The sequence below is a fragment of the Uloborus diversus genome, chromosome 2, assembly GCF_026930045.1.
Source record: "Uloborus diversus isolate 005 chromosome 2, Udiv.v.3.1, whole genome shotgun sequence".
Taxonomy (NCBI): Eukaryota; Metazoa; Arthropoda; class Arachnida; order Araneae; family Uloboridae; genus Uloborus; species Uloborus diversus.
The window spans coordinates 58,142,128-58,156,276 of record NC_072732.1 but is presented as its reverse complement, the minus strand read 5'-3'; the positions used below and the strand labels follow the sequence as shown (position 1 = coordinate 58,156,276).

At 31.8% G+C, this 14,149-nt stretch overlaps 1 protein-coding gene across 1 annotated transcript in view; it reads right to left on the bottom strand.

The window, feature by feature from the left end:
- The window catches only part of LOC129217065 (mediator of RNA polymerase II transcription subunit 1-like), a 33,487-nt gene extending 24,976 nt beyond the window's left edge, over positions 1–8,511 (bottom strand). The window contains exons 1-5 of the mRNA XM_054851309.1: positions 8,395–8,511; positions 7,847–7,925; positions 6,706–6,760; positions 2,755–2,881; positions 1,358–1,366 (exon numbers count right to left, since the gene is read on the bottom strand). Coding sequence (XP_054707284.1) covers positions 1,358–1,366; positions 2,755–2,881; positions 6,706–6,760; positions 7,847–7,925; positions 8,395–8,472 — 348 coding nt within the window. The 5' untranslated portion in view covers positions 8,473–8,511. The remainder of the gene's footprint in view (positions 1–1,357; positions 1,367–2,754; positions 2,882–6,705; positions 6,761–7,846; positions 7,926–8,394) is intronic.
- Between the last annotated feature and the right edge of the window lie 5,638 nt (positions 8,512–14,149).

Genomic DNA, 14,149 nt, shown 5'->3' with positions numbered 1-14,149 from the left:
GGAAGGGGGGGGGATGAGTGATTTTTGCTTATTCAGAGAAATGTTTTTACCCTTATCATTTTTTTAAATGATATCCTTTCGATTGTTTTATTCTTTTTCATATGGGGATGTTGCAGCGGGATTTCCCGTTTGTTCTAAATGGGTAGTTACATTTTTACACTTAATATCTGAGGACGCTTTTCATCCTTTGAGTATGGCTGAAGGAACAAACCATCAAGTACGGGAAAAAAAATAGTTAATAAAACTACTGCTGATAGTTTACTGAAATTTTTTAACTTTTCAATTTACAATGTTTGGACAGAACAACGTCGGTCGGGTACACTAGTGTATATATATATATATGTGTGTGTGTGTGTGTGTGTGTTTGTGTATGTTCTCTATACAAATCCAGTTTACGTCGGATCCCGACCAAATTTGGCAGGGAGGTACTTGTGCACCCAAGAAGGAACGTAGGGGGGTTTTCGAATGACAAAAAAGAATCAAACCGTAAGAATTTTATTTTAGAGACCAAAAATGGCATTAAATGGCTCTTTCTACTCGAAATAATTATCCAATCAGTTTGATTTTGGCACCATTGGAAAGCGCACCAAAACAAAAGTCAGATTTCGCTCAATTGTTTCGAATTTCGAAAAAAAAAGGCTTTAAAATCACCAGGAAAAATCAAAAAGCATCATTAAGCCTAATGGAATAGAATTTTTATACCAAAAATTTATCGTTTGCGTGATCTCATTTTAAATTTCACAATTCAGTAGGTTGCCACTTTTTTTTTCTTGACTGTGACTAAATGAAATTTTGTTCTTGTATTGAGATAAAAAAATTTCCTTTTGATTAGTATTTCTTTCTTTTTCTTTTAGATTTTATGTGTTGCGTTTAATTTATTCAAGAATTTTTGATTTGCCGTTTTTTCTTTAAAAAAGATTATTTTTATGGGAAATTTACAATATTTTTTTTTTTCTAATCCTGATTGTTGAACATGCATCACTTGACAGAACTTTTATTTTCGAGGTAAACCATGCAAAGCCAGGCAATGCAGCTAGTAAATGAATAAATGAGGAAAAAAGTTACAGAAAGTATTTTTCCCTGCAAAATTCAAAAAAACAAAATGCAATCTTAGAATAATACTTAGGAACATCCAATATTCTACATTATAATTTACATATCTGATGGTCGTCAAAATGTACACAACATTTTTTTTTCGTTTCGTACATTTTTAAAACCTCTTAGAAAAGAAGTTGAAAATCCTACTTTTTCTCTGTATTTAAGATACATTTGAAATACTTAAGGGGCTGCCAATTTCTTACTTTTTGATCTCGCGACAGCCCTGAGTGTCTTAACAGCCCATGGGAGCCAAGCCTACAGTACTCATCTCAGTTTCTGAGACTGCGACCGTCGCACTCAGCCTACGCGGACCCCCCCGGACGGTGGAACCTAAGGCTTCCAGCTAAGTGGTGGGGTGTGTGCGGAGAAAAGTTTCCGAGACTGAGGGCTCTGGAGTGAGAGGCAGATGCTCCGGTTAGGTGATCAACCGAAAGAGGAACTAACAGGGTTTAAACCCACCTGGTACTCATTTTATTGACCTACTAGCATTCCCGTACCCGGCATTGCTCGGGTAATGGAATTAGCAGGGGTTAACAGTGCTTGGTGAACAATCCCCTATAATAATTTACCCATAATTTTTTCTAATTTTGGGAGGATTCCGGGGCCCTTGAACTCCTTATATATATGCCCTTGTCCCTGTGACTTGTTAACGGTTATTGCAAAGCAAATTTTTACAGGCAACTGACTCTTCTAAATTCAAAAGAATAGTCCGCCTGTGATGATGTTCTTAAAAACTTCGTTTCTAGTTTTGAAAAAATGAAAGCAAAAGACAGAAACATTATTATTTTACTCGAGAAAAGCCTCGAAGAATCACGTGAGAAACAAAAACAATATCAAATTTAAAATTTGCTATCGACCAAAAGTTGAGAAGAAGTACTGAATAATGATTTGAATGGAGGAAAGTCTCCGAAAATAAGGAATTTAAATTTCAACAACAGGTTTTAATTTCACAGAAATTAAGGGGTTTTAATTAATTTCTCCTAAACTAATTGATATTTCGAAAAATCCTATCTTAGTGGATACTTTCGTAATCATGTGGACATGCCTGCCAAATTTCAAGTCAGAGGCTTCAGCGGTATTAGCTGTGCGTTGATATATATATATATATATATATATATATATATATATATATATATATATGTTATATCAGGACATTGATTTTTATATATTAAGAATGAAGGGTCGGAGGAAAGTAAAGGAGCGCAAAGTGCTACCGTTGAGCCACTGGGCTTTACATAATGATAAAGGTTATAGTAAGTAAAAAATTTGTTTTTAATAATATTTACATTTGAATTTTAGACTATCTTGAAATTTAAAATAATAATAATAATAAATTTCTTTAAAAGAAATCAGTGTTAAGGTTTTTTAGTAAATGAAAAAAAATTAAAGAAGTCAAGCATTTTCAGAAGACAAGATCCTACATATCCTAATTTCATAATCAACAAAGATAAGAAATATAAAGTTATTTAAAAACTAAACTTTGTGTGTCACATAATAAAAATCAATGACCAGCGTATTAAAACCAGAGGTTTGTCCTTTGTTTATTTTATTCATATGACACACTTTTTTAGAAAAATTGTTTGAAATATGAGTATTCTAAACTAATTTTGACATGATTTTGTATTACAGCATCGAATGATACAAAAATATTACCACAGGCTCTCCCTGATGAGCGATTTTCACATCTTTAACTGCACCAGTAGTTTCTAAGACTATTTCCACATAGAACATATCTGAGAATATGTAACACTCTGTGTTTGGTGTTCCTGATGAAAATTTCAAACTAGAAAAGAAAATTTACTTAAGTAAATTTGCTTACCTTTTTTATGAATCACAATGTGATTCTAATAAGTGAAACATTTTAAAAGAACAAAATACAGAAGAACCCCATACAGTATGGAGACTGGGGGGCACTTTATGCACTTTCATTATAACCGAGATAAATTGAAACTTGCATTTTACAGAATGTAGCTACAGATTGATAGAATACCACGAACTAAAACTCAAAATTTTAATTATAGCTTCTGGAGAGGAGACTCTTTTCAAGGAGGGCATCTTAGAAATTTTCGTGGGATCCCATCATCCCATCCTGAATTTCAATCTAGCTGCAACAATTCAGTGTAGTGCTAATAGGTGTAGAATTATAAGTCATGATAAATTTTATCAAAATTGTGTCACACATTTTACTGAAAGTAGATCTGAATGTAAAAAAAAAATGCACCAAAGAAGAGTAACTGCAACTTAAATACAGTCCAAGCTCTTTATAACGACTTCTGTCGTCCAAACAAAATCGGTCGTTAACCACAAATATACAAAATATTGCATGTTTTTTAGTCATACCTAAAAAATATTGGAGTAACCTTTCCACTTTCCAGTGACTTTCTTTTGAAAGATAATCAAAAAAACTAAAACTATTATAAATATTTGCATACACTAAATAATAACTATACACTAAAATTATACATACCTTTAAAAAATATATTTAACAATTGAATTCACTAAAAATTTCTGACAGAAATGAGTTGTTCTTTAATATAGAGATCATGATTTACTGTGTTGCTTTGTTTTGAGTTTTATTTCAAAATGTCTTGTCATTTTTCATATTTTTATATTGTAGAAGCTTTTTACTTTTCTACAAAATATATTTCAAAATACAGTCGAACCCTGATTTAACGAACCTCTATTTGACGAATTTTGTGATTTAGCGAACTTTACTTTTCCTCTAACTAAAATGAAGGCAAAACCCCCTATTTACCGAATAATAAACCCAGAAATAACAAATTATTTTAACAGCCGGATTTTTTTTTTGTTAAATTGAGTCAGAAAATATTGGATTGTTTTCCAAATATTACATCCATATTGTCCAAAGCAGAAAAAGACTTTTCTTGGAATCAGCAATTTTTGAAGGGCGAGGGGGCGATCAACGAATAGTGATTCTGATGCAGATAGCGATAGTGAAATCCTCATTAAAACTGTTACTTTTTCAAATGCTTTACATGGCCTAAAAACTGTAAAAACATATCTCATGCAGCAGGCTGCAAAAGATACAGTATTTTTCTCTGTCCATAGAGTCGAAAGAGAACTATTTTGAGTCGAGTATCAAGAAAATTGTCAAACATCTATTACTCGGTAGTTTAAAATTTCAAATTAACTAGCGTGTAATAAGTTGCTTATTTGGGGTTTTAGGTAAGGTAAATGCATTTTTAAAAAATGTTACACCCTGATATTACGAACAACCCTGATTCAAAGTACAACAATTTTGATTCTGGTGAATTCGTCAAATTGGGGTCCGACTGTATCGATTAATTGCCTGCACGGTTTCAATTCTTTACCCACTTTCATCATCAAATAACTTTATTTAAATTGAAATATTTTACTTTTAGAAATACAAAATTGTCGAATGAGTTTTCGAATAGACAATTAAGAATTGCAAATACAGTAGAGTCTCCAAAGTACGAGTTTCATAAATTCGAGGGTCTGCTTAATCTGAAATGCTTTCATTTATATTTTAAGTTATTTTTTTAGTTGCTAAAAAAAATGATTTTCATTAGAATCTGGAAATAGAAATCTTTTGCTTCTACAAAACTTATTTGATAACATACAGTAAATATAAATAAAAATTGAGAGATTGGTGTTAATGACACTCCCTAAATGGAACGAAATATTCATTGACCACAAAATATGGATTAAGAGATGCCTCAGAGAAAATAACTTGATTCGTTAATATTAACATTGGTTTGCCCCAAAGCATGTGTAAACGTGCCTTTTGGACAATAGCAGTCTAAAAACAAGGTTCACAACTTGATGCCATACGAATTATATATACAAAATTTAAACCATATGCAACTAACCGTTTTTGTGTAAGGCCGGATTGTTAGGCACAAATGCCTGTTAATAACCAACAGTAAATAATCCTATCTCATCACCTCACAACACCAATAGTAAAAGAATGTTTTTCCTTACTTATAATGTATTACCAATCATTCTGCATGACTGGGGTAAAAGATTCTTATCAGCACTCATTCACATTGGTCGAATCGACCGAATGTTTGGTTTCACTTTCGTCTACCTTTGGCGGGAACTCTGAAGTGGATGACGTCACATCGAAGCTTCTAGAAGGAATCTGATGGCACGTGTGCTTAACGATAGCAGTGACGAGTGTCCGTTCACGTGACTCGGATATGCTAATGACCCGGGGGATATTTAAACTGCTCGCGGCTTATGTTCTTTCTATTTGATCATCTCTCGTAGTAGTAGGCGGTCGCTAGATCGGTATTCGAACTTGCTTGTTCGTGCCGCTCACCCTTTATTGAAAATGATGAGCTAAAGTTAGCTTATTTCCAAATGGGTTCCTACGTCGAAGTTTTTAGTCGATAGTCATGCAGTTTGCGTTGCACTGTTAGTTATCTCATGCAGAAGTAGCATGTGGAGAGATTATGTTCTTAGTATTTATTTTTATCATTTACAGCGTGTTTTAACTATTTACATTATTGTTTAAATAAACATCATGAAAGTTAGAAATAGTTTGTTAGTCTTATTTCAGAACTCACTCTGTTAGTATCAAAGAAAATACTGGGGCGATATTATTAGATTAGAAATTCTCCCCAACACGGATACATACATTACATATGCGCGTGAGAACAGACCTTAAGACAAAACTCGTTAAAATTAATTCCGGTACAGTCAAAATACATATTTGGTTACCAACAAATTTGCATGCATAAAATACGAACCGACATCATGAAAAAGAAGTGAAAATTCCTTTTTAGGTAATCAAAAGTGAAATCATGCTGAAATTTGTGCATGAAAATAATAGTTCTTTTTCTTTGTATAAGGAAGTAAAAGGTGGTCCTCCTTATGTGGTCTGAATAATGCAAATTTTTAGTCTGAAGGAATGTTTTGGATAATCCAAGTCTTTAGTAACCCGAGGTGACGTGAGCCCTAATTACATCGGATTTTCGAGACTCTACTGTAAGTTCAAAATTAATTTTGGACTTTATATTGGAATGACTGGTCCATTTTGAACGTTCTAATTTGAGACAAAACAACATCACATCTGCAGAATAGGAAATGGGAATTTGTGGATCAGTCACTTGTGGATCAGTCAGAAGGGTCACAGTAATGGGAGGTCACTTATAGAGTGTTGCCTGTATTATGAAATCTCATTCAGGACAAAAGAGATAAATGCTCATTTTCCTGTAACTTGGAAGAGCTTGGAGTGCAGCAGATATCATATTTAAGAAAAATTAAATGAGGAAAACTTGTTAACTTTTTGCACAAAAGCAAATATGATTTTAAAATAGAATTCTGAGTAATTCTGAGGGGGGGGGGGGCATCAGCATTAATAACTGATTCTTTAACATATTAAGAGGTAAAACCAAGCCCTATGGAGCCATAAGAGAATTAAAGCTCATATATTGTAAACATAAAATTATTTTAAAAATGTTTTGGTAAATGATCAGACTTGAAAAACTTGGTCTATTTTACCACTTCAAACAAAGCAATATTTTATTTAAACTAACAATTATACTTTCAGTCAGTAAAACATTTTATTTCTATGCAATGAACTACAAAGTTAAAGAGAAAAGACAAAAATGGAATACTAACCCCTGTTGCCGTGTAATACTGTCCAATCTTTCAACCATGGATTGTAAAGATGTCACTGAAATAATAATAACAATATTTCTTTAAACTTGCTAAACTAGTTACTTTAGAACTTTTCAAAAACATATCACACAAATGTTTGGAGTAACAAAACTCTGATTCCTTAACAGTCAGTCATTAGGAGCTCTTTGAATTTTCACTACAGAGATAGAATCAAAACAAAACTCTACTATTGATAGTCACAACATTTTAATTCCATAAAAAGTAGGAGAAACTTCTCTGGTCAGAGATTGAATACTAAAGCAGGAGAGTTGGCGTCAGTGCTGCAGAGTCAGAAGGAAAATACTTCCAACTCTGGCTCATTAACTCCAAAATCAGTCTGACTCCACAGCCATGGTTGGCATGTCTACCATGGCCTTTCTTTTTTTTAATCAGCAAGCAATTTTTATACCATTTTTTAAGAAATTTTTCTACAGAAATAACTATTGAGGGATCAATTTTAGAATTTATCTTTACATATTACACTTCATCAATTTAAAGATCATTACCATTAACCAAAATAGTAGTAATTACAAACAAAGGTAAATAAATTTTAAGACTTGTTTGTAACATGATTTTTGGGTTTTCTTGCCTCAAACGAAGGTAAATAAATTTTAAGACTTGTTTGTAACATGATCTTAGGTTTTCTTGCCTAGATCTTATGAGCGTAATGTTCAGCATTGCAAAAATCCAATTGGCCCCCTTGATAAAGAGAAAGGAAAGAAAAAAGCCATAAAGAGCAATGCTTTTCAGCAAAACATTCCTCTTTTTTTTCAAGACATCATATTGTGCATGCATTTGAACATTATCAAAACAGCTTTCAATTTAGGATTTTTAATGCATAATAAAAGTATTTTTAAGTTTAGAAGACTGAAGTATGAAACTTAAAAGTAGAATCTCAGAAGTTTCTCCAGCTATATACAGTAAAACCTGTATATAACGATACTGTCTATAACAATAAACTTGTCTATAACGATATTTTCCTTGGTCCCAGCAAAATGTCAGCATGAATAATGGAACTGTCTATAACAATATTTTTTTAGGTCCCAACAGTATTGTTGTAGACAGTTTCTGAAAATCATTAATACAGTAAAACCTAAGATACCTTTTATAGATTTTTGCAATATATCAAGGACTTTTTGAAGTTGCGATCGTTCACCACTATTTACTAGATGTCGTTTCTCCTAAAAAATATTTAAATCCCATGAACAAAAGCATTTTATCTATACATTTACATCCATGCAACAACAACAAAATTTTAGGTTAATGAGTAGTTTTAAAACAAATTCTATATTACAACGGTAACAAAAAGTGAATCCAACACAATAACTCGATAAACTTTGGAGAGAAACTTAAATACTTTAGAGTTTCTCATTAATTGTCATTTAAATTTAAATGGATAAAAACTTTAATTTTTACACAAAAATGGTGTGGACAGCTAATTTGAAAATTTTAAAAAAGTAAAAATCTATAGAACAGCAGACTATCACCTTATTTATTTAGATTATGATTTTATCACATTTTATCATTTCTTTTTAAATATAAACTTTGAAAAATGTACAAATTATGCAAAAAGAAAAACCTTGCATAGAAAAAAATAAATAAAAACTTTAGTAAAAAGTTGCGAAGAAGCATTTAAATAGAATCATTTACTGTAATTGCAAGACGCAAAGATTTTGACATTTCCATCCAGGATTTGTATTGGCCAGCCTTCGAGCGAAGCCTTTCCATTAAATTTTCTAATGAACTTTCTTTTGCTGTTTCTGGACATGGTGAACCTGAGAAAATAAAGGCAGAAACTGTTAGATGACATATATATTTTAGTAAAAAATTACAATTAAAATTGAGATACCAAAGTTAGAACATCCAACAAAAATATGATCATTATAAATTGGCAAGAGTCAAAAGTTCTTGTTCAAGAAGCAACATGAGTGCTTTGTGAAAAAACATTTTGATTTTTACTTGTGGTTAAAGTAACTGCAAATTTTATTAAATACTTATCACATAATTAATATTATCACATAAATAGCAGTGTAAAAAGTGTTCTGAACTTAACTTCAGTTTATTCATTAATTTTACTTTTTGTTTTCACTTTCTTTTTGCTTTTATTTGAATTGTAGTTTCTTTTAGCAGAATATTCTGTTTTATTTCTTGCATCATCATGATATGGTATATAATCGATCTCAATAAATCTTCCTAAGTAACCATGCAAATTAGGTAGTATATGAAGTTTTGATTGAAAATATGCTTTTTCGACCATTTTGAAAATACAAAAGACTGAAAAATAATGATAATTAAAAAATTATAAAAAAGCTACTCAGACTTTTTCTATGTAATTTTAGAAAAACTTAGCGGTCTACCTTGTATATTTATGTACCTAATTGGAAAGCTACACAGATTTTTAAAAATAAATAAATAAATAAATAAAAACTATTTAGCAAACCTGCATTACCTTAAAAAGTATGAGCTTCTAAATTTATTAAATCTGTAATTTATCTATAAAGCTTTTGCAAGTTACTTTGCATTAATTAAGATTTTGCTCTTTGCAATAATATGTAAAATTTGTAAAAACATTTGGGGTAAAACAATGAAATTTTTCAAAAAAAAAAAAAAAATTTTTTGAAAAAAAGCACTTTTTTTTTTAAATCACTTGGTTTAAACCAGGGCTGGCAAGTTTCTGCCGGGGCGGTTAAAATCGGCATGGCAAAAACTACTTTCTGTCACATTTTCAGCAGAAACTGGCAAAAACTCTCAAAATGACAAACAAACAAAAAAAACTATTGACAGACAGTAGAAAATGCATGGAAAAAATAATTGTTAACCAAAGCACAGTTTAATTTACAGTATTATCATAATTCAGAATCAAATGTTACATTGTTTGGACCCTGCAGTTGCTTCTTGGAAAAGGTGGTTCCAAAAATCTAAATAGTTTCTCAATTTAATATGCACGAATGAGAAACTTTAGAATATTCTTGCAACAAAAGAGCTAGCAGGTAATGCATCAAGGAACAAGCAATATTCATGAAAATTTCAAATTATATATATTTTTAAACTGGTCCATCATGTAGTAACTAGGGCAGTGCTAAAAATTCGCCTGGAAAAATGAGTTTCGAGAAGTGGAGCCAATTTGTTTTGCAAAGCTGTGATATTAGGTACAAAATCTAGATTAATATTGGGAAGTAAAATTTGACTTTCTTCTTGAAGCACATGATAATTTCAATCACAAGCAACATAGATGAAGCTTACTTGCGAGCAAATTACAAACAGTAATGCCAGTTTAATTCTGTATGTCACTCCTCTATCCTAAGAACCCATATGATTTTTATCCTTTGTTAGATTAATCCAAATATTACAAGCATCAGCAATGGAAAAGCTCCCTTTCTGAACTAAATCAAGGGCACTAGCATAAAAATTGCAAGTTTGGCTCACTTAGAGCAGAGATACAGCCAATATGAGTGCATTCTACAAACTACAAAAATGCACCACTTTAGAATTCACAAGCAAAGCGTGATTTGCAGCACAAAATTCCCAAATGCAGATTCAAAACAAATTGATATGTCTTTACTAAATAAGGAACTTAATCAGGTTAAAAAAAAACTATCACACCACAAGAAATCTCTTCAAAAAGGCAAGTGGATTATTGTTCTGTTTGATGACCAATGATGGGCAGGAGAAATAGTTAATGAATATTTAAAGAAAGCTATTGAAATCAAATTTGTGTTTCAGATCGTCGGTTATAACAAATTCAAACCATTAAAAAAACCAGAAAAGGAAACAATCCCTGGTACAGGATATACTTAATGAAACTTCCAGGGGATCCACAGCACCCATCGATTCTGGAAGATTTTTCGGAACAATAAAGAAATAGCAGACTGTATTTCTTCAGTAAATAGTAATTACTATTTCTAGTAAAAAAATGAAATCTAAACCTCTCAGTTCCTTTTTTTTCCTTGTAAAACAACTGTAAATCTAAATCTTTAATTATTTTTTTGGAACAAATCTGATATACCCCCCTCTTGGCGACTTTTTCCTGTTGGCGCCAAAAAAGCGTCGCCAAGAAAACTATGTATGACGTCATATGTCATACATCGTTCTTAGCGATGCTTTTTTAGCGCCAACAGGAAAAATTCAAATTATGTCATTAATTATTTAATGAAATTAATGCATTAATTTTTTTCCGTTGTTTCTCCGGGATACGAGCCCTCGGTCTCATAGTACTTTCGTAATGAGACCCCTGCCTCGGTCTCATTACGAAAGTACTATGAGACCTCGGGCTCGCCAGGACCTCGGTCCGTTATCCCTCCGACTTTTAATATACATCACAGTCGGATATAAGTCACAGATCTCCTCCGTTCAGTATACAATAAAGTCACAGATTTTATGTGAAATTAACACCATTTTTGTGCTACAAAAATGCCAACCAGACCAAAATACAAACTACCAGAAACACACTAAAAACACAATAATTCAAAATATGTTCACTTACCTTTTTTACTTTTCTTTTACTTCCTCACGTGAGGCAGTGCACATATGTTCCGCTCTTAGGGAAATTATCCCATTTTTTATTATCATTACTTTACAAAAATATTTAAATTATGTTTGTTTTGACAAAAAAAATTCCAAAAAAAACAACCTTATTTTACTTGTATTTTGTACTCCACCCAATTAATTTCGCGAATTATTTCCAAAAACTTTACAAACATATCCTCAGTTTTGTATTCACAATTTTTTTTGTATAAATAATAAGCTAAATAAAATTTAAAATCCCCTAATCTATTATATGTTGGTAGAGTACTTTTAACGTGTCTCCATGTGGATTCAATTGTGTTAGTGTGACATTTAGTTTCTGGATCTACAAAATTAAGTTTATGGTTGACTGTTAAATGCTCATACCCCTCCTCCCCAATGTATCATATGCCCTCCAACAATCGGAGTGCACCGTCATGCCTGGTAGTATCCACTGCTTAATTGCCAAAAATAGAGTTTCCCTACCCCTATCCCCAACAGCAACCAAAAAAGTTTTCCAGGGTTCATACACTTTTGGTTAAAAAAAGTTCCCTGACTTTTCCAGGTTTTCCAGGTTGTTTTTTTAGAAAATTCCAGGTTACTCGCTTCATTAAAAATTTAAGTTTAAATAGTAATATTTTCAAAATAATTAAAATTGTTTAAAGTAGCAATGCAGAAGAACTGAAACTTCTCCCCTTAGATTAAAAAAAAAAAAAAAACTTAGATTTTTTTCCTTTGTTTTCTCTGTCAAAATTTTAAGTTTTTTTTAAACATTTTGTTCAAAATTATTTTAATTTGTTTACTATTTGTTGAAAACAGAGTACTTTCAACTTATTTTAGGGTTTTTTTGATGTCACGCGTAATATTATAGCGTTTTGCTGTAGTCCTGCAGCAACCTTTTAGCATCCGCTTTTGGTTTACAATACTTTTTATTTTCTTATAAGTAGGTTACACAAAACATATTGAGCAAAACGCAAAGCTAAATTTTAGTATAAATATGGTTAACTTGTTGCATCAATTGGCATACCATGTAATGCACAGTAACAAAAATCAACATCCGCCGATCATAGGCCAATGCCAATAATCTTTTTTTTTTTTTTTTTTCACATATTAAAGGACGCTTACATTAAAATTTCAAATTTTCTTTTCCAGAAAGTATTAGTTAATTTTCAAAAATTCACAACTTTTTGCACATTTTAATGTTATTTTCAATGTTACTCATTGATATAAACATCCAATTCTGTTTCTGGAAGTTTAAGTCTATTTCCATTGTGCAAACGATCAAATATTGCGACAAAGTGAAAAATTTAAAATAATATGTAGATTTTTGGATTTGTAGTATAAAAGTAGTAATAAATAATTAATAATCCTTAAAAGGATACAATAAAAGCAAAATAGTCAGTATTTAGCACATAAGAGTCTAAATCAATTAAAACAAAAAAATGTTATAAAGATTAAATTTTGCATTTTTCCAGAAAATAATTACAAATTATCCGGAAAAAAAAGGCACAATTTGTGTTGTTTTCAATAGTTTGCATTGCAATTAACATCCAATGCCGTTTTCGGGAACTTAGGCACTTAAAAAGTCTTGTGTACTTCCATCTTGGGAATGACCAAATATGGCGGCTATGCCCAAAAATAAGAAATAACTTTTTTAATTTGTCGCATGAAGACAATTAAACAATAATTAATCTTCATGAAACTACAATTCATTGAAAAGTTTTTATCACATTTGCGTCCGAGGCAGTGAGGATAAGATTAAGTTTTAAGAACAAAATTTTTTATTTCTCCAGAAAATTATTTTAAATAACAATAGAAAAACAATTTGAAGACCATTTTTTGTTATTTTCATCAGTTTTCAATTAAAGAAAACATCCAATTCTGCTTTGTTTTTAGAAACTTAGGCATTTTAGGATCGTATCTACATCTATCTTGTGAATGACCAAAGATGGCGACTGCGTTTCACACGTAGCTGAAATGATTTTCCGATCAAAAAAAAAAACTATTTTCCCCGATCGATCTTCCCATCTACAGGTTGTGCTTCCGAAGCAGTAAATTATCTTCTCTCCTTTTGAGTTTGTACATAATTGCTGTTCACCTGATTTTTTTTCCCTTGGGAACTACTGAGAGCCAAAAATGGCGGCTGCTGAAGATTTTTTGGGTCGCCACTTTTTTCATTGCTTTAAAATTGTTACAATTTTTTTTAAATACATCGATAAAAATGAAGATTAGATCTCATAAAACCAAATTCCCTGGGAAAAATTGGGAAAAGAAAAATTTTGGGGACACATTTGGAAAATTCCCTGACATTTTTGACTATGTCATTTTCCATGATAATTCCAAGTTTTCCCGGAGCGTACGAACCCTGAACCGAATAGAATGTTGTGGCAACCCATCTAAAACTTTAGGCAGTAGAAAGAAATGCGCTCCCCTCACTGACTCCATGCAAGAAAATCTTCGATCTTTTGGCGCATTTTTCGTTGTGAAAAAAAAAAAAAAAAACGTTCATTTCTCGATCGCAGTTTTTAAGTGCCAGCGTCGCTTTAGATAAAAATTTACAATTTTTTTCGTGAAATCACAATAAAAACGAAGACTAGATCTCATGGTAGTTAATTCCTTGGGGAAAAAAAATGGAAAAAAAATTTTTGGAGGACAAAATTTGAAAACTCCCTGACTTTTCCCTGACATTTTTGACAGTGTCATTTTCCCTGACAATTCCCGGTTTTCCCGGAATTCCCGGAGCGTACGAACCCTGTTTTCCCCGAACCCCGTTCAACCCCCCCAAAAACCCATTGTCCCTCAACTGCATGTCCCCGATTATATTTTCTTTTCCCAAATTTAGATTCATCAACTTCAATAACTTTCCCAACCCCCCCTATTTGTTCGGATTTTAATTCAATGT